The sequence below is a fragment of the Athene cunicularia genome (genome assembly GCF_003259725.1).
Source record: "Athene cunicularia isolate RWA chromosome 12 unlocalized genomic scaffold, athCun1 chr12_part1, whole genome shotgun sequence".
In the NCBI taxonomy this organism is placed as follows: Eukaryota; Metazoa; Chordata; class Aves; order Strigiformes; family Strigidae; genus Athene; species Athene cunicularia.
The window spans coordinates 1266160-1286747 of NW_020799116.1; the positions used below are offsets into that span (position 1 = coordinate 1266160).

A 20588-nucleotide genomic window follows, 5' to 3' on the forward strand; every position below is an offset into this window, starting at 1 on the left:
TGCTTTTCCAATTAGGACTGAGAGCTTGCCACGTACATTCCCTGGATCTTCAGCCTAATGCTTTTGCCATGGAAAAAGTGGTTCACTGTCTAGCAGATGACTTCAAGCCCCTTTCTTTTTCTAAACACATAGGCTCGTCTCTCCTCTCTCCTATTCCATTCTCTCCAGCCTCTGAGCAGAATGGATTTGTTCCTGTGTTCGTCTTGCTGTAGCTGTAATTGGCACTGTCAGGCTGAAACGGTGACTCCCCTCTGTAGCTTCCAAACTTCCGATACACAAATGTTTCCTTACCAAAAGCTGTTCTTTCCCCAGCTGAGGACCTGAGCAGTCAGTCATTTTTGTATTTTTATATGATATGCTCTCCTAGTTTAGCAGCTAAATGTGGGAAGAGGGAGATTGGGAATAAAGGTCTATTTAAAAATAAAAGCCCACAACAAAACAAAGCAGCATCTCAAAACCAAACAGAAAACCCTCCCCAAAACCAAGGACAATAACAACAAGGAGGTGATTGGTGACGGCCAGTGCAGCTTTACGAAGGGAAAATTGTGCCTTAACGGATTTGGTGGCCTTCTATGATGGGGGTCCAGCATTGGTGGATCAGGGAAGGGCAACTGTTGTCATCTACCTGAAGTTGTGCAAAGCATCTGATGCCGTCCCCCATGACATCCTTGTCTCTACATTGGGGAGACATGGATTTGATGCATGGACCACTCGGTGGATCAGGAATTGGCCGGATGGTTGCACACAGAGTCGTGGTCAAGGGCTCAATGTCCAAGTGGAGAGCAGGGACAAGTGTCACTCACCCCTCAGGGGTCAGGGTTGGGACCAGCGCTGTTTAACACCTTTGTTGGAGACACAGACAGTGGGATGGAGGCACCCTCAGCCAGCTCGCAGCCTGTGTTTATGCCTGGGATTGATTGCCCCAGCCTGTGGGCAGGACCTTGCCAAATCAATCTGTGATTCTAATAACAAAAACTTATGTCAGCTGCAAATAAACTTCCAAGTTTCTTAAATCTTCCCTAATTTTTCAGGATAAAATAATTTTGTTTGAAGTGCAACATTTGAAAAAGCATGAGAGCTTTAAAGCTCAAAGCCAGCTACAGTTTTAAAGATAATGAATGCTGGTCCAGTCTGTTGTTTTCTGTCATTTAAAAAGTTGCCCCTCCAGCCAGTGTGTCTTTTCTTGTTCAAGGCTTGACATTTTGCGGTGTAATTTTTCTTAAGCTTTGTGCTACTGAAGGTTATCATAGAGTTCTGTTAAAAACCCCTTGCCTGCGATTTCCTTTTGTACAGTGACCTGCAAAAAGAGGTGGTTTTCTGGTCAAGTAAGAATTTGATACTGTTCCTTTACCTGGTATCAGAAGTGGGATGCATCAACACCTTTTCCCATCTGATGCCTCCTCAGAAGCCTGTGTTCAGAAGCCAGCTCTCAGGTCACTCTGCCCTTGTTCCACATTGTGATGAAGGGCTAAATGCAGTCTTGAAGCTGTTGCCAGCCACTTGCTTTTTTTTTTTTTTTTTTTTTTTTTTTTTCTCTTTAGAGCAGTTTAGAAGTAGTTCATCAAATTTTATGTATCTGGGGTAAAAATAAGAGTAAAAATAATTAATCTAGATAGAGTATTAGTTTGTCCAAATCAAGTGGGGACGGTTAGTGGTGCTCCTGCTCCAGTAATGTTATTCTGTCATAGCAGGCTTATTTTCGGAGGTTAATAAGGACTGTGTTAAGGCACCTGGAGGGAAAGGAGCTCTAATGGTCTTGGCTGCCATTCTCCTCTGTGTCGATGGGACTAGTGTGGTTGATAAATACTTTGCTGCCTCAGGCCTTGCAAATGCGGACTGGTCCCGTAGGAAAGAGAGCAGCTTGAGGGGTTCCATGGGTGTTCTTCAGATGGGATTGAAATGCCTAGACAGGAGAGACTTCCTCCAGTCTACTCTAACATGAATTTAAACCCTTCTTAATTTCAGCGTTTTGCCGTCAAGGATCTTGGTGGGCAGGTAATGGTAGATGATATTTTTCTGACTACATGTGCGTGCCAAGCGCAAGTCAAGTTTTGCCTTGTTTGCACACAGGTTTAGAAGCTACATCTGTTTTCGGTGCAAGAAATGTCTTACTGGGCATTCTTACACTGCAGTGAAAATTCACATCTGTGTAAGCATGAATAATAAACTTCCATATAATTAGACTAATTTCATATTGTTGCTCACTGGCCAGCAGATGTTGCTGTTGAGCTTGGTTAGGCTTCATTGTACAGTTCAGCAAGTCATTTGCCTATTTTAAGAGCTATGATGCAGATTGATTTGGAACTAAGTTTCCTCCTTGATAATTCATGTCATCTTCTGGTAAGTCAATATACTGTTCAGAGACGTTAGGTACATATTGTGCACTTATGTGTGTAAATAAATAAATGAAATTAGAACGTCTTTTTTGACCTGTGCATTTTTTTACTTCATTACTGGCTCTGAATTCTTTCCACTTTTATTAGCAAAGCAGTTTTGATTTGCTTATTTTCTAAATTATTTTTGAGGGAGGGTGTAGGGAGTCTGTTGGTTTTTCAAGTGCACCTTTAAAACGTGATGGTGCAAATGGAGTCTTCAATAATAAACAATCCATAAACAGCGTATCCTCACTAATACCCCTTTGAATTTAGGATCTGGAAAAATCTATTGCTTGCCTCATTTGCAGAATCTGGGAGATGAATTATGTATCTTATTGGGGGTCGAACCCACGGCTAAGCCTGGTGGCTGCTCAGTCCATCGATCTGTGCTCTGCTCCTCCATTCTTTGGGATGTGATTTTTAGCCATAGTAGTCTTATTTTGGAACTAAAGATTTTTAATGTGCATCTCGGTGGTATGCCAGTGACGATGACTTCGCCGAGTTCTACTTTTTTCCTGCGGTGTGGAGAGAGCGCTTTAAGAGCAGCAGTGAGTGTTTCCTGAAGGTGGCAGTGAGGGGACGCCCATGAAGACGCCTTTCCAGGGGTGGACCGGGAACTGCTGAGCCTTCAGATTGCTTGCATACCAATGAAATGTCTTAAAGTTTTTGATTATTTGTTTTTACTCTGACTCTAGCTTCTCCAGGAGTTACCATAATATTTTTCAGGATGAGTTTACTCGAAGTTTTTTGAAGTTTATTAGTTTCTATAGAAATACATCATTCGGAGTTGAGGCCATTATGTAGTGACATAATTTACAAACTGGAGATGTATGTTGGATCAGCCTGCTCTGTCTTTCATTTTCTCACCATGCTTCCTGGAGCTCACTTTCGTGCTTAACTGCGTGGATCTAGCAGCTTGTGAAGTTGCTGTGTATTCAGGCTGCGGAGGGGAGGACAAGGTTGTTGCGAAGGCATTCTCAGCCGCTTCAGGTTCCTCTTTGGTCTTCAGCTCTCTAGTTGGTTTTCTTGTAGTACTTCTTGGAGGGGTGGAGAACGGCTGCTGAGAGCAAGTTTGGTTTTGGAGTGGTGGAAGGAGAGTGGCAGATGCTGTCCTAATGACAGCTCCTGCTTGTTATCAAAACTGATGTTACTGCCTCCGATCCTCACATCCTCTTTAAGATTCACCGTTTTGACCCACATCCTGGCCTTCTAATCAGATAGTACCTACAAAATCTGGTCTGGAAAAATTGATTATAATATCCGTGCTCCTTTGCCTTTGATTATCTGCAATCAGGCTGTGTAGGCAGTCTAACAAGGCCTGTACTGAAAACCCACTGGAGTTTCAGCAGAAGTTTGGGATGTTTATGCAGTACTTTTGTAACGGCAGTATCTCAGGTCAGTGTTCACCGATACTGTAAGTATTTGAGTGATTTGGAGTTTAAAACATTAGGGTGATCTAGCTGGCCTTGGGCGAAATGAATTATTGCTTTGAGGGCAGAATCTTGTCTTGAGGGAGAAGCTGGTGGTTGGATGGCATCCTGCAGATTTTTAGGGAGGAGATTTGTATCTTTTCATCTGTTTTCAAGAAGGAGAAACAAGAGTTATAAAAACCACTTAAAGGTTCAGTTAAGATTTATTCTGGCTACATAACTGCCTCCCATAATAACTTTAATATGCATCATCCTGAAACTCCTAATTGGCCCTGGTGTTGGCAGGGCTTTCAGACCCAGCAGAATCTCCACCATTCAGCAGCTTTTAGGAAGGAGTGTAGCCAGAGAAGTACAAAAGATGAAATGGCTGCCTTATAAATTCTGATTGACCTTGAGAGTCCTTGTTTTAACAAGCAGGAGGACGCTGTTGAGAGCCATCTAGACGAGAGCAGGGGTGGCAGTGTGTATAGGTGTGCAGTTGCTGAGGCAGGAGGAGAGGGCGGTGGAAGCCCTCGTGGGTTTGGTGGGAGGAGGCGGTTCCGTCATGGGCCCTGTACCGACTTTCCCTGTTTCTGTTGTTGGTTGGAGTCTTGTCTGTACTGACACAGATTAAAAATGTTGGGGTGTTTTTTCTGATGGATGCTTGTGGGGGTGGGCTATGTAAGATCTGTGGGTTGAAATAATCCATTTTGTCAGAGCTGGTATCTTTATTTAGGAAATGATCCCAGTCAGTTGTTCCTCTCTTAGTGACTGACTGGTCCCTGTGTGGGTGCTCCTTGGATGGATCAGAGCCTCAATGACCAGGGGGGCTGAAATTCTCTTTAGCTTCTCCTCTGCTCCCCCAGTGCCTGGGTGGGAGGTGGAAGCCTGCCAGGCTGTTGCCGTGTCGTATCATTTTGGTGAATGACAGAGGACTGTCGTTCTTGCTCTCTTGGGCTGTCAGTTGGGCACCTTTTGCAGACCCTAAATTCCCTTTAAAACAAAACATTTGGCTTAGTTTATTTCATTCCATTAAGTAATTTCACTGCTAATGCATAATTATCTACAGCAGTGACACTCGTCTATGCTTTAATTATCACAAAGCTGCACAATTCCCCCTCCCCCCTGCCTAGAAGTTGTCACTTGTGCGGGGTGGTTTTGCAGAGATAAGTGTGTAATACACGGCAGTACTTTGGGTCTCAGACAGTTGCTGATTGCTAAATGCCGGCAATAGACGAGGCAAGGATTTTGGTCTCCATCCTCTATTAGTAGCTCTTATCCATGTGGAGAGAGAGATGTTGGGAAGGAAAAAGCTTATCCAAACTTCATAATATGGGCTTGAAGATAAAGATGTGAGCAAGTGCTGATTGGAGGCATTAAGCTTACAGGTGTTAGGAAAATTTGGAAGCACAAGTATTTGTTTTTCTTCAGAAGAAATGTAAGAAATGAAGCATCTGTGATCCAGGAGCCCTGATTGTATTTCCTCCCCCCCCAGCTTTATTACCAACTTTCCACGTGCAAAAGAGCCCAGTAAGTGTCTTTCATCCAGCCAGTCATTATGAGGAAATACAGCTGAGTTACAGGGTATTTACTCCTAAATGTGGAGAAGATACATACTTGAGTGAAATATCTGCTGTTTCTTAACGCCATGCTCTTGTTCGTTAAAGAGGGATTTTTGTTAACGGAGGACAAGGTCAGTCCTATTCAAACAGAGAGCACGTGGGCCACGTGATACTTGTGTCGTTGGAAGGTAAAGGTCTGTTTGGGAATAAAATGTCCTTAAAGAGATTTCTAAAACCTCGCAAAATCTGAATGAGGAAAAAGCTGGAGGGGGCTCATCCCTGCACTTGTCTAGTTTCACAAAGCTGAGAAGTGGGTTGTAGACACCGCGTTTAACTTGCTGTGATGCACAGAGGTTTGTGGATGACGAACACCTGGAGCATGTGTCAAAAAGATGGTGAATCTTGAGAGGGACCTGATAGAAATGAGGACAGTGTGAGGAAGCAAAGCCTGTTTATTATCTTATAATAGATGGAAATGAGGCCATTTATTGGTGTTATCCGCTGGCGGAGCCGTTCTGTCAAGTACCTTTGTTTGGAACTCCGACCAAGACGTGCAATACGTAATTGTGTTCCAGCTTCCATCCTGACTTAATTCGTAGGATTGAAATTACTCTCTTTCACATACAAAAGCATTGAATTCTTTTCCTGTATTGTTATGATGAAGGCAATTTCTGGTTGCTGACTGGCAGGAATAAGGCGGGGAGGACTATACAGCTTGTGTTACAACACAAGTCCCTGTATATCTGCTGCACTTGGCTGGCAGCAGTGGCACCTGTTTGAGTGCGATTTCTTTGGCCAAGAAGTACATTGTGTATTTTCTTTGGTCCAAGCACATAGTCTTAAGTATGTCACTTGAAGACCTCACAGCTTGCTGAGCTCTAAATCTTTCCATCAATCTCATACTTATTTTCTATGGTGTTTATCACCATAGCGTTTTATGTACTTTCCAGATAAGTAGAGTGGCATAATATGGTGGTCAGTTTGACGGCTTTCTTCCTCTCAGGAAAGGATGTTATATTAAGAATTGTACTTCCTATGGGAGGTTATATACTCACCCTACAGTAATTTGGTTCGGGGAACCTGAACACCATTGACAAATTTCCAGATGTCTGTTCTCTAAATACTCTTGGTTGAAATAGTGGCAATAGAAGCACACATAGAAATATTTTTAAAGTGGGATAACTAATATCCAGAACATTTGCTTGGGTTTTTGGTTTTGTTTAAGGCATGCTTGAAAACCTTCCCATAAGAGCATGGAAGTAAATACTGCCTTAGTGGCTTTTTTGGCTCATCTTATAAAAACCACTTGCCAGATACAAAGTTTCTATGAGCCTGTGGTAGTTGCTGTGCTCTCGCCTTTGTAATACACTTTCCAAATAGGAATGAGATGTCACTCTTAAAAATACTAGTTCATGCAAAGGCACAAAGGAAAATGGGGAGACAAGGAGAACTCCATAATGGAGGTGATGGAGCTCATTGCCTCAGTTCTCTGGTCTGCTGAGAGTGACATACAACATGGAGAGATCATTCCTTAGCCACATGGCAAGGGGATTGGTTGGGCATCATGGGGGAGCTACTGGGGGAAAGGGTGGGTAAATGGTCCCCATGGGGCTTATGTGAGAGAAAAAAACAGTAATGAAACCTACAGTGTATGTTGTGAAGCCTGGGGTTGGGGCTAAGAGTGGGAATGGCTCTTCCTGGCCCTGTGGGCACATGATGCTTTTGCCTCCTGTGAGTTTGTTGGCAGATGTGGAGAGAGAGGATCCCAGCCTGGCAAGTCAGCTGCCAACGTGGCTGATGATTAATTGCCCTTTTTAAATTGCAATTATGTCAGTTATAGAACCCGTGAATATTAATTCCCTATTTGCTGCTGATGAGACGGGTCCGTTTTACTGATGTCTCAGAAGAGGGCTAAGTGCTGCAGCCAATGGTTACTACTGAAAGGAAAGGCTGCTGTGACTCCTTGCATTGTTTTGTGTCTGTCTTGCCTCTTCTTTCTCAGTGTTTTTGTTCCCTTCTTCAGAATCTCTCGGTGCTTACAGTGAATTTTCCACAGTGACAGTAGTAGGTGGCAGGCTGACACCTAGAGTGAGTTAATCACTGCAGGCAATATTAGTTACCGGGGTTTGGTGGATGGCTTTCCACCATTCATTGCTGCTTCCTGAGTCCCTTAGAGACTTCAGAATGAAATAGGGATTGCTTTTTGCTGCTCCAGCTCTTTCCCTTCATCTCAAAAGTGTGTAACCTTTCATTCCATTGTACTTAGATCTTTTGAGATAATTTTCTGATTGTGCCATCTTGGAAGGATATTAACAGGCAAGCATCAGTACACTGTGACTTTTCCTTTCAGTAATCTGCACAAATACACGGATGATGAAAATCTTGGTTTCTTCTGCGGTTTGGGTCTCTGTTATCAGTCATGATCCTGTCTAGTATTTTCTGCATGAATCAGGACAAATTATTGCATCTTGCTTGTGCTTTAGTTTTCCTGGAATAGTAGTTATCTCAAGAACTTGTTGTCATGATGTGTTGACATTCACTGAGATCTTTGAAGGTGAATAGTATGGTGCGTTTTTAGAAAACAAAAATAAAACCCTTCAGAGCCCTCTGGTTGTTTAGATGCTTTTCGGATTTTTAAAACTTTGTGTTTCTTTTAAAGCTTTTCCAAGCTTTCAGGTTTAAGTGACTTTACCTATGTATTTCTTTGTTTGCTTGTGGGGTTGGTATATGCCAAGTTGTCAAACTGACTTATGATTTTTAATGGTGGAAGTTGAACAAAAATTGTCTCCACTGTTTGTTCTTCTTCTAGTTGTATGTTTTGTGGGGCTGGTAGAAGTTGACTGTTTCCTGAAAAATTTTCAAAATGGAGGCACTAAAGAGCTGAAAGCCTTGGGCATGTGAATGTGAACGAGTTACTTGGTATTTGCGGAAAAAGAGACTATTACCTGGTGAACACTCTGAAATTAGAGTGCCTTTTTTTAAAGCTGAATTGGTACTCCATTTTGATATTCTTGGTGTTTTGCTTGCAAGGGAAGAGGGCCTTGCAGTTCAGTAACATCCCATCCCATGAACTATGCAAACCAGATGTGGGCAGGCTGGAGAGGGTCTGGAGGAGGGCCACAGAGATGATCAGAGGGCTGGGAAGCCTGCCATGTGAGGGAAGTCTGAGAGAATGGGGTTTGTTCAGCCTTGAGAAGGGAAGACCTGGGGGAGACCTTAACACCATGTTCCAGTGTTTGAAGAGTGGCTACAAAGAGGGTGGAGATTCCCTTTTTACATGGAAAAGACCGGGGTAATGGGTACAGGTTACTCCTGGGGAGATTCCAGTTGGTCACGAGGAAAATTTTTCACAATGAGAACGATCAGCCACTGGAATAATCTCCCCAGGGAAGTGGTGGATTTTAAGATTCAGCTGGACAGGGCGCTGGGCCATCCTGTCTAGACCATGCTTTGGACAAGAAAGGTTAGACCAGGTGATTCTTGAGGTCCCTTCCAAGCTGGTGTTCTATGATTCTATGAACTGCATTCCTATTTAGGGATGTCAGTTTATTAATTTTGATCATTATGTTTAGAGCTTTACTTTGTGAGCCCCTATTGTTATAATTCTGTTTAGACATCCATCATTATAGTTACCGTCCCACTGAATTAAAGGTGCTGTGTGGTAACTCCTATAAAAACAAGGGATGGCACTTGCAGGCAATGGGAGAGCACTTCTAGTTCTGTGTCAGACTGCTAGGGAAAGGCTAGAAGAAAATTCAATGCAGCAGAGAATAGGAAAAAATGTGTTTGCAATTTTTGCTTAGTGTTGTCCTTTCTTGGAAGAAAGGCATGTAGTGGGCAGTTAAGTATATTTTGATAAAGACTTCTTACCAGCCTGAAAAGGCGTCGAGGGCAGCCCTGGGATGGCAGGTTCAGTGTTTCATTCTGGCTTTTCTGTTTTCCCCATTTTTTTTTTTTTTAGTTTTATAATTGAATGGTAAATTGCTCGTTTTCATCAGACCCTTTCATTTTGGAAGGCTCCAAGCAGTCTTGTATTGCTGCTGTTGTGCTTTGAGATGAAAATGAAGCATTTTGTTTTACAAAACAAGGATAGACAGTCCTTTAATAACCAAGTTAGCTTTTTGTCACTAGTTCTCGTGGGTGTTATTTTTATCCTCCCCCTTCTTCCTGTTTCCCTGGTGCACTTTGTCTTAACTCTGGTGTAGGAACTACTTTGTCCAGTGGGTAGTTAATGGCATCTAAGCATGACTCAGATGAGGAACCGGTCGCTTTAAGTACAGCCCTGAAGAGCTATCGGAACCGCCAGCACCCGGCTCCTCAGAGGGCTCACGCATCGGTACAGACGTGGCACTTAGAAACCTGTCTGCAACCTGCAGAGTGTCCAGTAGTGTCTGGCTGATATAGAAGTTTCCATTGCGTGGTAGGACTGGAGCGATCAAAAGCTTCAGCCTCCGTTTCTGTTGGAGTGCTGTCTGTTTTGCCCCAAAATGCTTTGAAAGCTTTGTCTTGTCATCAGGAGTTGAGCTTCCATTTTGTATCACTTGCCCTTAGGGTAATATTCTCTAGATAAATGGGTACACAGAAATTGATTTTAATGTTTTAAAATATATATATATATATATATTTTTTTTTTTGGTACTTGAATTGTTCTGCTAGGATTTGTTCCCATAGGGCTCCTTAGCAGCACACATTACAAACTCTGCCCGCAGGGTACTGCCGAGACACTCCTTGGGTTAGGTGGCAGCCCAGCAGACAAGTACGTCGCCTGCTGCCCGCTGCTGTAAGATGTGTGTGCTCATTCTGTTGACACAAGGTGCAAATATCAACTATTAGTCAAGAAGTGCCAAGGGTAAGTCATGTTTAAAGACCAGAGGTGACTTCTGGCTTTCACAACATGTCTAATTATTCAGTGAGGGGGAATGCTATGATACTCCAGGGATTTATGTGGAAAAGGAGTTTAAGGATACCTGGCCAGGAACTGGAGGTTCCCATTCAGAAAGTTATGATGTTTTGGAACAGAAAATGCTGATCATCATGTCAGTAATTTGGATTCCTGGGGGCTGAGAATGGAAACTAAAATTTGAAATTGCTCTTTGCCTTGTTGTAAGAAGTAAAGAATTGTCTGTAACTTGTAACATGGCTTGAGAGAACAGCCAGTGTTGTGGAAGGCTTGGGAGGAGAAAGGAGTCTGCTTTTGTGTGTTAATATGCTTTTTTTGCGTTTCTGTGTGTGTGTTTGCCCTCACCATCATGGTAATAGACCTTGTCCTTTTTACTTGGCAGTTTCAGTGCTTGTGAGTTCAAGGTAGGCTCTGCTCCCTCTGGGGCTCTGCTCTGGGAAGGATCCTGCTCGTCCTGCTCAAGCACTGTAACCAGCATCAATGGGAAGGTGGGGGCAGAGGAAGATGACTTCAGCTGCTGCCTGTCTCATTTCTGTCAATGTAAAGAGCTTTACAGAAACAAGTAATATTTTGCAATTGAGTTTCTCTTTTAAAGACACTCTGATGCTAATGTTGATTTAATAAGGTTCTCTCATTCTCTTTCCTTGCTTAATTTGAAACGTCTAATTTTGTGCTTCACAGTTCTGAACACAGAATTAGTGAGGGAAGAAGAGCCGGAGGCAGGGGGAGCGGAGTGCCACACCAGAAGTTGCCAGGGGAGATTGATTCAATAGAGTGAAAAGGTGCAAAAGGTTATATGACCACAGTTCAGAACGACGTGATGGTGGTACTAATGAGAAGGAAAGCTTGATCCTTTAAAATGTTTTAAGGTCTCTGTGGGTGTGGGTATAACCAACACTAAACGGAGAAGGGAGCACTGGAGTGTTGGTTTCTTTGAGTGGATTTTTCTTTTGATTTTATGTGTATGTAATACATATATTATATGACAGGCAGGAAGGAGAATATTATGAGATAAATAAGCTTTTAAAGGTGTTTTTTTTAAAGGTTGTTTTGATAAGTGTGGCATTTATTTTTCAAAAATGCTGAGAGGTTATGAGAGATTGTGAATTTGATCTTGCTAATTTATTTTGTCTGCACCTGAATGGTGGTTTTTACCTGTTTTAATTTTATGCTTGTGGAAAAAGCTATTGATGTCCTTGGACATTTAATTCACTTGTTGTCCTGGGAATAAATGTAAACTCCCCAAAACCACAGTGCCAAAAGATTATCTAAAATATTGTACAAATAGTAGTCACTCAAGCTTTTTTTCTTTTGCCTCCTGCTTTGTTAGTGTACCTTTCCTCTGCCTCTTAGGAAACAACTCCTGTGCAACAGAGCTGAATCCTAATTTGCCTCATGTTTGAGTTGGATGACAGTTCTTCACACAACTGAGCGGACAGTGTAAAAGGAGTCCAAGTTATGTTCAGCTTAGTTTTGTGATAAGCTGCCAACATGTTTCATTGAAAACCTTATTAAATCACAATTAAATCCACAGGAAAAAAAATATAGGCCATCTCAGCGAATACTTGATAGACGAGGGGTATGGTTTTCAGGGCAGGCCAGGGACGTAATCTGCTCCATGCTGTTGGAGCTCGGTGGTGGCTGTGGTGAGGTCCCACCACAGAATCACCAGAAACCCCTCCCAAGCTGTCTGTGGGTGATGATCTCCACCTGTGCTGCTTCTGTCCCATGGCCTCAGGTACAAGGATCCCTTTTCTGCCTCATGTGCCCCCTCCCCTTCCTCTTTCTTCTCACTTCTGGGAATAGGAGCTGAACTTCTGCCAATTGCTTCTGCAGAATTTGATAGCTAATACTGGGTGGTACCAGTCATCCCAAGCATTTGGTTGGGGAGTGCACTTGACCAAGCAGGCCTGCATAAGGAATGAAGTTTTAGGGCCAACTGTTAACACAGGTTCTAAAAGAAGTCTGAACCTGCCTTTGAGGGTTTCTTTTTCCCTGACTTCCAGTGCCTATAGTGACTAGTCTCCAGGAATATTTATCAAATCACTGGCCTGTCTGGTTATTTCTCATCTACTGCACTGGTCAACTTACTTGGTCAATAAATCAATCAACAGGTTCTTAAAATTGCTTTCATTGACCTTGGAGGTGTAGCGTATCAAAGGAGCTCACGGAAAGTAAATGATTGTATGTGCCCCAACTATAATTAGAGAGCAAACAGCGTGGAGATATGTTTGTAAATAGTATCTACTACAGTAAATACAGCAATCTGTCTTTAGGGTTCTGTGATACTCTGAGCTGGATTGACTCTCAATTTGCAAACTCATGAAGCATGAATCTTAGCTCTGTCAGGTCATCTGACTGCTATATTTAGAGCATACAGTATTTTAAAGCTAAATTTCAAGCTTCTTGCTTTTGATCAAAAGGTCCAGGAGTAAATACTTGTCTGGTTCCTTAGCATGTGACATCATTTTTGAGCTTCAGAAGCTCCACTGAGAGCGAAATGTTGGTTTCTTTTCCTAAGGAAAATTCCTCAAGCTGCTTAACTGTTTCCGTGGCACCCAGTCTATCCCCTCTTCTTGGCAGCAGCAACACCTGGTTTGTGATCCTTGCTGAGACACTACCAGGTACTGCTCCTTTGTAGAAAGAGAATGCTCTCCCCCCCGCCCCTGATTTTTCCAAGCCATCTGCCTTGAGCAAGAGTGTGTTGCATTGCCCGTTAACTGGGCATTGAATCAGCATCGAATTCTTGTAGTTCTTACAAATGTTAAGCACTTGCACAATGTGGAAAACTGCTGTTTGCAAATTGTTCTATCAAATGGAAATCAAAATTTTGCTGGCAGTGACATAGATTTGCAAGTTGCTCTTGATACAATCATGCCCTGGAGATTGCAAAGTAAAAATAAAAGAACACCGTTTTACAATAGCCTGAAATCCTTGTTGCTGAATCCACACTCTTCTTTTTGCAGATGATTTCATTATGATATACTCGGACTTCATTAAAAGTTGCAACCTTGCAGCATTTCCTCTGATCGCAGCCTTCTGAGGAGCCGAGAGTGCATGTATTTGAGAGCCAGTATGTTCTCTTCCTAAAGCACACAGTGGGTTGCAAGTGCTTTGGAAGCAAGAATCAGAGTCTCTAGTGGACATTTTGTCTGTAGCTCAAAACCACAACTTAATTGGCAGCCTTTTCATAACACTGTGGCCTAGGATGTAGGGAATGCTGCAGGCGCAGACCGAGGTACATTTTCAGAACTGGTTGTAGGAAAATTTAGTGCTGACTGCCTGTCTCTCTTTAGTGATCATAGAAATGAGGGAGACTGTGGTGGTTCCTCACTTCCATGTTTTTTTATTTTCCTGGGCAGTCTCTGATTAATCTTTCTACATATTTTTTTACTCCATTTTCCATGCTTCTATGAGCATGATTGTGTATGTGTGCTTGTCCAGGCCATTTATTTTAACTTAAGTCCCCTGTACTTTTTGTGGTCCGCTTGGTTTATTCCAAGTGTTGATTACTCTGTCTTTTCTCACATGCATCTTGGCAAACTGGTAGGTTGGATTCTGCCCCCAGAAAGATACCAACCCTGTAACACTGTGTAAAGCGTGCTTTGCATACATCTGGGATGGAAGAGCAGGGAGAACAGGAAAATTTGCAAGACTGTCAAAGTGGGTGAAAACATAAACTGTGATGTTTGAAAGTGCACCTGATTCTCCTGCAGAAGGATTCAGACAGACAGACAGGGGATGCATGACCATGACTGAAGGCTTTCAAGAATTTTTTTACTCAAACATGTGATTAAGACCGTCTTTGCCTGTATTAAAAAGCAGCCCCAAAGTCAACTGTATTTCTCCTAAACTGTATAGTATTTGAGATAGTGTGGTGGGTTTTTTTGTTGTGGTTTTTTTTTTTTTTGTTTTAAATGAAATAAGATTTCTAATCTTGTGGCAGGAACTTTGTATTCACTGTACCACACTAAACCTGTATCCATTGGCTGGTGCCTATAAATATCTGTTTTGTTCAGAGACAGGTAAAAATTGCATGTAGTGTCTGGAAGCAAATGTGAGAAGGGAATTCCTTCTGAACTCACATGGTTTATCATTTTTACTGCTTTGAGGCACATGGGTTGATTATGCATGTCGTCTTGATTTTTTGCAGAAACAGTGGTTGTGTTTGAAGTACTATGTTTGACTCGGAAGCTAATATATTTGGTATTTAAGAATCTGGCAGGAGAAAGCTCTGTCCCCATGTGCATGCATAGAAATGAGACTGGGATGTAGGCATGCGTAACTGTTATTTTCCCCCGTCTGTCCTATCCCTAGAAAGCCATATGCCACCCTTAGGCTAGCATAATGGGAGACTATATTAATGATTATGAGCTAGAAATAATCCAAGAAGAGTTGAGTGGCCTTTGATTCTTCTAGCTTTATGAGAAAATACCTCATTGACTCAGTAGGGTCTGAAATATGTTCTGGGATAGAAAGTCGTAATTAATACAGAATTCCATGATGCCCTTTCTTGAGCTGTTGGGTGGTTTTTTTTTTTTTCTAGATTGGTCAGGGACTTGCTAAATCTTGTGTCTAACAGGCAGAGTAGGAATTTAAGCAAGGAGGTAAAAATTTGGAGGGAGTTGTTGACTCACCTGCTATCAGAAATAAGCATCTTGAGCATAGATCTCTAGAGAGCCTACGCTCTGCAAGATTTCTATAGATGTTGAATGCCTTGTCTGTTGGCAGCCTACAAAATGAAAACTATGTATGTATGCATGTATAGAAGTGGTGATGGGAAAAGGAGAATGTGGGAATGGGCTGAAGTATTAAAGCAAGCAATGAAAGCAGATGGTTTACTTTGGATTTTATAAAATAGGTTTCTCTTTATTTTGTTTTAAATGAAAACTATCAGCTGTGAGCATTGCAAACCTATTTGCAGCAATGCCATAAGTATTAGAAGTGCAGTTGTCCCTGAATCATAAAAGGACAGAGGGTTTTTCTGCTGCTTCCCATCTTCATGTTTATAAAATTGTGTATGCTCTGTATACATTAGAGTTGAGCAATTTCATCACAGCCTTTCCTCAACATTGATTGCTGTTCAGTGTCTCTTCCTGCTGCTTCTCCCTTGTCAGTTGGTTACATCTCTGACTCTCATTACGTTTAATATTGATACTGCCTCAATTTTCCACTAAACTGGAAGCGTTTAAAGGTCTGGAGTGGATACTGAATGTCTAGATACATTCTTTAAATGCTTTAATTCCTATCATCGTGGAAAAGTTTAGCGCTGGATTATTGCCTTAAGAAGAAATGACTCTTTGCTCATTCAGTGATGAAGTCTGGTCATCAAGATGTTAGAATATGTGCTGCAGAGCTCTTCAGATACTGACATGAGTGCAAAAGTTGGTGCCAGCAGCTGTTTTAGGTTTTGGGCACCTGCTGCCTCTCATTTCTCGCATCTCCCACTCGATCTTCCACTTCCAAAGTTGGCAGTGCCCCTAAAAATACTCCCTTTTTTGGTAGGAGATCTCTACCAAGCTGGTAGTGTGGATTCCCGAGTCACTGGTCATGCTGTAGTGAAATTAGTCATATGGCAGAGTTGTTGACTCTGGCAAGGTAACGGACGCTTACTGTGCGGGTGGGGAGGCCCTGGCACAGGCTGCCCAGAGAAGCTGTGGCTGCCCCCTCCCTGGAAGGGTTCAAGGCCAGGTTGGACGGGGCTTTGGGCAACCTGGGCTGGTGGAAGGTGGCCTTGCCTGTGGCGGGGGGTATGATCTTTAAGGTCCTTTCCAAACCAGACCATTCTGTGATGAAGTGATCTAGGTGAAGCTGGTTCCAAGCAGGTTAGAAAGGCAGTGTCCCTCCTAAGGCCACTGTTCTGTCATGCTGATCCCTTCGTCCTTCACTGCCAGTTGCTGAACTGTGGTTTGATTGCTCACTGCCATTTTTGCATTTGCCCAGGCCATGGCAGACATGAGTGATGTGTCTGTTATGGCAGTTATGTATGGGTGATGTGTGGTGTATGAGTTTGGAAAGTGTGAGTATGGAAAAGATGATGGAAACTGTCCGTATGTAGGAAATACCAATTTGGTAGTGTGTTCTTGATTGCACTGGAAGTTGGGACATATGGGAAAGCATCTCCTGTGTGAATAATCAGTGTTCAAATATGAAATTTTCAGAAGCATGAATGCATTACAGATGTAGTTCCCATATCTAGACAGAGTTTTCTCCGAGCTGACTGTGTCGTCTTTTCCCCCTGTATAAGTACTTAGGATAGAGGTTGTCAGTTTGGCCTGAGATCCTGTTTCCATAACCTTCTGCTTCTGATACAGCCAGGAAGGCTACTTGTAAGAGGAATGAACCCTCCTTTTAGCAGAAGAGTTCAGCAGTATTGGCCAAGGGTGCTAAAAGATGGCTTGTGTCCCAGGGCTGGGATTTTATAGCTCACAAGCCCCCAGCTGGGAGGTGGAAGTGAAACTCAGTTAGGAAGCAAGGAACCCAGATGTTGTTCATTTCTTAAACAGTTTACTTAAACTTTGAAAATATTAGAGGACATGCTGTGTCTTTTATTATCAGGCAAAGCTGGTAAATGCAGGTCGGCAAAGAGATCTTGGCATGTGCTTAGGAGGCAGGAAAACTTAAACCAGTAGGCCTCTTAAGTCTTCTGTTCTGTATGATTTTATTATTTTTTAGTCTATGCTTCACTCCAAATGTAGTTATTTTTTTCCCGACACAGCAATATGTCCTACTACATCTACACCTGTTTCAATTTTCCTATTTCTGTTCAGTGGAGTGTATCTCTTCTTGGAGTAATAATTTTCCCCCCCTCTTGAAAGGTGACAGAATTAAAGCCTTTGTCAGTACCAGCAGAAGAGATGCCCTGTGACTGGCGACAGCGTTATCTTTCCTAAAACTGTAATTCTGCTATTGTGCATTGTATCTTACGGGGGTATGCGAGGGACCGCCTCTTGGTGATAGGGCTGGGTCCTTCTCCTTGCGCTCTTCTCAGCAACTGTCCAGTGCCACTGAGTACCTCGTGTTCATTTTGTCATGCAAGCGTTTGTCTACCAGGAATGTGACAGTTAATGGTTTAGGCACCCCAGGGGTGACAGATGGAAATCCAGTAAAGAGTTACTGGTGTGCATGACCTACCTGCTGAAATAATAACATGCACCATAAAGAGCCCTGTGTTCCTCCTGTCCATCTGCTGAGGATAGACAGTCTTGCGGTTGCTAAAATGTAAAAACAAAACTAAGCACATCTGTCCTGACTGTAAAAATCAGTAAGAAGAAAAATGTTATTCAAATCGGGCTTTTGTCAAGATCAGTCGGCGATTACCAGTGAGCACCTGTTGCGTGTTGGTTGGTTCCGCTGAGGGCTCGATGCCGCTGTGTCAAACCCGCCTGCAGAATGGGGGCAGTTGGCTTCCCCCAGCTGAACTGTAGATGTCCAGTTCCAGCCCTCTCAGCTGCTGCAGAGGATGAGGATGGATGGCACGCGTAGCTGGCCCACGTAGCATCATCCCTCCGTTACCTGAAGTAGTCACTCTGTGCCATTAAAACGATGGCAGATCCCATAAACATATTGCACTCCACCGTCTGCTCCCTCTGGCACTGAACTATGACCAAGAGGAAAGTTCCTCCTGCCCTGTCAACTCCCCTCAAATAAATAATCATCATAAAAAAGACCAGCCTTTCTGAAGTTCCTGCTTAGCCAATGTGCTGCTGATAGAATGTAGCCCTGAGAGGCAGGGAAGGCTCGTAGCCCTTGACAACAGATGAGAGCTGTGGCTGCCTCATAAATGCCTTGGCTTCAGAAGGAGGTGGTTATGGGCATGAAATGTTTATCATCTTGTACTTGCTTTGCTGCTGCTGGGTTACTCTGTAAGTAAAAAGTAGTAATAAGCAAAGAAGAGGTGATACTGCAGCCTGCTTCATCTTCTTGACTTTATACTTGGATGGGCTTGCCAGCGAAAGGAGGAGCAGGTGAAGGCAGCTGGGCTCGGGACTCTGCGCTAGGGCTGTGCTCAGCTGCCTGGGAAGGGGGATCTGGTTGGAAATCTCATCACTCAGCTGCCTTTCTGTTAGGAAGCACTCTTTGAAATTGTCTCGTAAAGAAGTTGTGTAAGGTCAGCTTGTGTATTCGAAAATGCCCTTGCAAAAGGAGACGAACTGCAGGTGATTTGGAAGCAGCGTGGTCGTTGGGCACCTGCTTTTGAGTGTGCCCGGCACTGCCACATTCATGGGTGCACGCTGTGGGCATCAGCATGTGTGCACCACTGTGCAGCACCTTCCACGACTCCTGGAAAGGGGCTGTGTCACAGCTGCCTGTGCTTAGCTTCCACCTTCCAGGGGGATACCGCAGCAATCTTTGGGGGCTTTGCTTTGTTTTTATTTTTGGGGGTGCATGCGCTTCTGTTTTGCTTTAATAGCACAGTTCCCAACAGGGGACAGCGCTGCACTGCTTAAGATGCTTGCCATTTTTAAGGAACTTTTAAAAACTTGTCATCCTAAAAGCTATATTGTGCAGCAGCAGGCGGCCTCCATAAATCACTGATTTCTCTTTTTCTTCTCTTTCCCTTCCTTTCTCTCTTGCACTCGCTTTATTCCAAGCCTGCGGATTTGGACGCCTGGGTAAGCTCTCTTTTTTTGTCTGGATCTTGCTTATTCCAAGTGTCATGTTGTTACTGCGCACGTACAGATTGTTATTGCTGAGCACAGATGCAGGATTTTATTTTCTGTCATTACATTTTAAAAGGTGTTCAGCTAGAAAATTGCATATTATTTCCTCCATAAAGATTTTCACTGGTTCCTTTTGTGTAGCTTACAGCTGCTGAAACCAAACTTGATCTGGTGATGTGTGTTGTTGGCTAAGAGAGTAGCAGAAACAGGAGGAAATGAAGGTTACACCAGTACTGCTTTTTAAGGCCCCGAGTCTGCATCTGGGTTCTAAAACAAAGCAAAACCCAGTTACCTGCCTTCGGCAGAATGAGATAAAGGACAAACAGCAAGCGATTTTTGTAGGCCTTGCGTGTGTGGAAGAGTGACTGCAGGCAGCTCTGCAGTAGTGGTGATATTTCTGCTGGTACTAGTGGAGGTTGAGTCAAGGCTCCCCCATGGTTACTTGTCCGGTACAAGCTTCCCTGTAAAGTTCTGCTGTTCAGTCTCAGGCATGATGTGCACAAGCTGCCTCTTGCTGTTTCAGTGTTGCCCTTTCAGCTCTGCTGTTCCCTTCAGGCTTGGTGAGGAACATGCCAGCTAGCTAATTTTGGAACTAGTTCTGTTCTTCAGTGCATTGCTGTCAATTCCTTCTTCTAGTCTTGGAGCCTTTAATAGCATTTGTTTTTCTCCTCTGCCACCTGGACTGCTACCAGGACTGGAAGAGACATGGGAAAGCATGAGGTATAAGAATTTGCAGTTGTGAAGTGTGGCAAGCTGAGGTACCCAGCCAAAACATCTCTGCTGTGCTGCTGCAGAGATGTCACTGGATACCTGTGGGGGAAGCTGATAACTCCTCTCGGCAAAGACAGGATGATGTAGAAACAAGCCATTTGGTAGAGACTTAAGGACCTTTCCTTTATCCTTGTAGCTTCTTTCTCTGGATTGCCTCCGACTGATTCTCTAGGCGTCATCTCACTAGTTCGTCTGTGACTGGTGAATGTGTTTTGCCAAGAAGATAAATATTTTTGCAATAATCTTGCCAAGTGCTGTGACTTGCCTGTGAGGAAGTTCTTTATAGATCGAGGTATGGACCTTTCCTTCTAGCTTGACTTGCCCTTTGCAGAGAGGGGTGTGTTTTTTTGTTGTTTGTTTTTTTTTTTTTTCTCCAGTAGAGTATTCTCCATGCCCTCTCCCCAAATCCCACAATCCCAGCAACAGGGAGAGACAAGCCTGATGGTAGCCGTCAGCAGTGGGCTGTGCTATTGCTGCACTTTATTCCCGGGTGCCACATTCCCTACTGTAATCTGACTCTGCCAAGAAGCCCTTTTTTTTTTTTTTTTAAGCACATTTCCTTCCTAGTTTTCATGTTTAACAAGGTGATGAGAAGGGACTGTGATTAAAAATAATAAAAATCTGGTGGTATTTTGTGGGGGGCGAAGCCAAAGCAGATCTGCGAATGGCTGTAGCTCGAGTGCAGCCTGGCTCTGGAAGATCAGTTGCGCAGTCTGATGTGTTGCAGGTTGGTGTCACTTCAGGACGAGGCTGAGTATCTGGCTTTGTTCATAGAGAATGAACCTATAATATTTCATTACCTCAATTAAGAGGCTTGTAAAATATTTCTTTTGGCCTGCCTGTCAGCTAGCAGGCCAGCGCTTGAATTCCTTAGTTGAGCCAGTATGTAATGCATAGCTTTAGAAATG

The 20588-nt window shown here is 43.2% G+C and overlaps 1 protein-coding gene across 2 annotated transcripts in view; it reads left to right on the forward strand.

Annotated features, from left to right (window-relative positions):
• Nucleotides 1-20588, forward strand: part of CHCHD6 (coiled-coil-helix-coiled-coil-helix domain containing 6) — a 113220-nt gene that overhangs the window by 15905 nt on the left and 76727 nt on the right. The window contains exon 5 of one of the 2 annotated variants that reach the window (XM_026857506.1): nucleotides 18841-18861. The exons of the other annotated variant lie outside the window; for it this stretch is intronic. Within the exon in view, the coding sequence (XP_026713307.1) occupies nucleotides 18841-18861 (21 nt within the window). The remainder of the gene's footprint in view (nucleotides 1-18840; nucleotides 18862-20588) is intronic. 2 annotated transcript variants of the gene reach the window in all.